The sequence below is a fragment of the Aquarana catesbeiana genome, linkage group LG13 (genome assembly GCF_042186555.1).
Source record: "Aquarana catesbeiana isolate 2022-GZ linkage group LG13, ASM4218655v1, whole genome shotgun sequence".
Lineage (NCBI taxonomy): Eukaryota > Metazoa > Chordata > Amphibia > Anura > Ranidae > Aquarana > Aquarana catesbeiana.
This window is the reverse complement of record NC_133336.1, coordinates 45,069,244-45,072,304: the sequence shown is the minus strand read 5'-3', so window position 1 is coordinate 45,072,304 and position 3,061 is coordinate 45,069,244. Positions and strand designations below refer to the sequence as shown.

At 49.1% G+C, this 3,061-nt stretch overlaps 1 protein-coding gene across 1 annotated transcript; it reads right to left on the bottom strand.

The window, feature by feature from the left end:
- Positions 1-268: 268 nt before the first annotated feature.
- On the bottom strand, positions 269-2,754 carry ARF6 (ARF GTPase 6). The gene has a single exon (XM_073609903.1). The coding sequence runs from the start codon at positions 1,349-1,351 to the stop codon at positions 824-826; it is 528 nt and encodes a 175-aa protein (XP_073466004.1). The 5' UTR covers positions 1,352-2,754; the 3' UTR covers positions 269-823.
- Between the last annotated feature and the right edge of the window lie 307 nt (positions 2,755-3,061).

The following is a 3,061-nucleotide window of genomic DNA, read 5'->3' as shown; positions in this document are numbered from 1 at the left end:
AACAGAATAGATCCTTATGAAATGTGACAGTGCCTGCTCTCTCTGTACTTTCTCAATGTCACTCACGGGCTCTCTTGTCATCTTTTACTAACAATTGATTAGAAGGATCGTTTTTGCATTCAGCTTACTCATGCATACATTATATGAGATTCGGAATCATCTGCTTCCAATCATGGCAGATCTACAGCTAAATATTTTTAGATTTTGCACAATTTGTTAGCAACCAATTGAAAAGATCAAGTAAGCTTTAAATATAGATGTATATATATTTATCTTAAGAAAAAAAAAAAAAAAAAGGGGGAAAAACAATTTTCCAAGTAATTTGTTATATGCTAGCTAGCAGAACTCCTATTAAAAAACAGCCTAGGTATAAAAGACAAACTGCAGTGTGATTGTTAAGGAATAAATCGTAAAGTTTACTAGCTGGAAGAGAGACCTAGCAACATACCCTGTATGAATGCAGAAATTACAAAGAAAACAGAAAAGAAAGCAGAACAAGGATAAAAAAAAAAAAAAAAAGCTTCTATCCCTCAAACCAAACTATTACAGCTTATTGAGAAGGAAGTTCCTACTTCTTCAAGCTCAGTTTTGAAGTTTGTACAGGAAACTGTGAGGTCAGAATTCTAACGCAGAACAAGAGAAAAAAAAAAATAAAATAAAATATGTATATATATTTATAGAACATATTCCAGCCCATACTTCTTTGTAATTTAACAGGGTGATCGGTTAGATCAGCATAATCCTCCGAAGTTACTTTTTCTTCCAATGTATCCTCTTCGGAGAAGCAACATGGTAAAACGTTGTTTAAATCTTCTAATAGTCATTAAGATTTGTAGTTGGAGGTTAGCCACGTGAGTCCTTCATAGAGGCCGTCCCCGCTGGTCGCACAGGAAGGCTGAACATACCAATTCCTATCCCTGATTCGGGTCAGGCCCAGTTTCTCCTGAATTTCATGGGGTTTCATGGCATCAGGAAGGTCTTGCTTATTGGCAAATATAAGGATGATGGCGTCCCTCATTTCCCTGTCGTTGATAATACGGTGAAGTTCCTGCCTACCCTCGTCGATGCGGTCCCGGTCGGCACAATCCACGACGAAGATGAGCCCCTGCGTGCCCGTGTAATAGTGCCGCCACAGGGGCCGGATCTTGTCCTGGCCCCCCACATCCCACACGTTGAATTTGACGTTTTTGTAAGTCACGGTCTCCACGTTGAAGCCGACGGTGGGGATGGTGGTGACCGACTGGCCCAACTTCAGCTTGTACAGGATGGTGGTCTTACCGGCCGCATCCAACCCAAGCATCAGGATCCGCATCTCCTTGTTGCCGAAAATCTTGGATAGCACCTTGCCCATGGTGGAGCATTAAACACAGCTTGGAGAAAATGAAGAACTGGGTTGTATCTATGGGCCCGACTTCTGGAAAAAAGTGTTCCAAAGAGGGTAAAGCACCACTTGGCAAGGCTGTACCCAGGCAAGCCTTGATCACGAGTCTGTAAAGTCCTGCTACAGTTGTATCAAGTGCTAGTCTTGTGCTGTTTGCAACTTCCAAAGTTCTGATCTTGTGATGATCTGTGGAGAGGGTAGAAGGATCCCTGATGTCTTGTACAGGGTAGTTTCAGTGGAGGTTGCTAGATACCCAACATCCCACAGCTTGCCAAAGAGGCAATATCAAGCTTCTGCTGTGTCCTGGGAGTTGAAGATGCCCCCTTGTGATGTACAAGGCTGAGTACTGACTCTACGTCCACAAGAGAGGTGCACCTTAGAGATGATATGTTGGATAATTCTGGATTTTGGGGGTACGAGGAGGCAACAGTGCTTGGGGTTCAGATAGGGGGGGGGGGCAAGAAGCAATCCTCAGATTTCAGGAACTAAGCACCGTGGGGTACTGTAGGTGAGGTTTGGAGGTCCTCAGAATTGCGGACAGTCCACCAGGAAAAAAGGATAAACAAGACTACCCACTGTATGGGTCCTGAAGATCAGGGTGCCCCTCCAGGTCCAAAAGCTTGGGGTGGTCCTCCCGGAAGGTCCAAGGGCTCAGGATGGTCCAAGGACTTGGAGCTTTTCCGAGAAAGTCCAAGGATTGAGGATGGTCCAAGGACTCTGAGCTTTTCCAAGAAGGTCCAAGGACTCAAGGTGCTCTTTTGAGAAGGTCCAAGACTTGGGGTTCCCCTCCAGGAGGGTCCAACGGCTTAAGGAGCTTTCCCAGAAGGTCCAAGGACTTAGGGCACTCTTCCAAGAGGGTCCAATGACTCAGGGTGGCCCTCAGATAAGTTCTGTAAAGCCCCAAGGCTCAGGCTGTACTGATCCCACACCAGGTCTGCTGGCACTTAGGGGCCCCTCTGATGAGGCCTGAGGGTCCAGGACCCCTAGAGCTGCTCCTCCAGCGAGCTGTGGTGGTGGTCAGGGCTGAGGGAGCTCCTCAGCTGGGAGGATAGCAGATGGTGTGTCCGGCTCCTGAATGTATGGAGCACAGTCAGTGTCCCGTATGAGAAGCTCTCAGCAGGGTGTCCCTCTCAGCAGCCACATGAGAAGCTTCCCCCCCCCCTTTCAGAGCTGTGCAGGCCGCTTCCTCCGCTCCCCTGTGCTCTCAATCCGGCCGGATATCCCCAGTCAATGGCTTCCGGTGCTCGGACTGAGGTGGAGGTCCTCGGAGTGAGAGGAGAAGGAGGAGGAGCCTGAATCCCGGGCGCCCGCCACAGCCAGGGAGGGGCCCGCTTCCTAGTCACTCTAATGAGCCGGTGCCGGCCCCGCCCAGCCGCGCCTGCGCCCCCCAACTGCCGGCCAGCGCGCGTGCGCAGCTTGGTTTTAAAAAAGAAAGGTCACGTGAAGAGGGTGGCGTTGGAAGGGCAGGCGACGCGTGCGTTGATGGTGACGTCACGCGGCAGCCTGGCGGGCGGGGCCGGAAAGTTACCTCAGAGTTACGGTCGGGGGAGGGGTTGTTAGGTCTCTATGTGACGTGACGTGATGGCCAAACCCGCCGTCAGTGTAGTGTACAGCACGGAGAGAGACCCCTGTCTGTCATTATAATCACAGGAACTGTAACTTCTCTAGTAATAAAAGTCA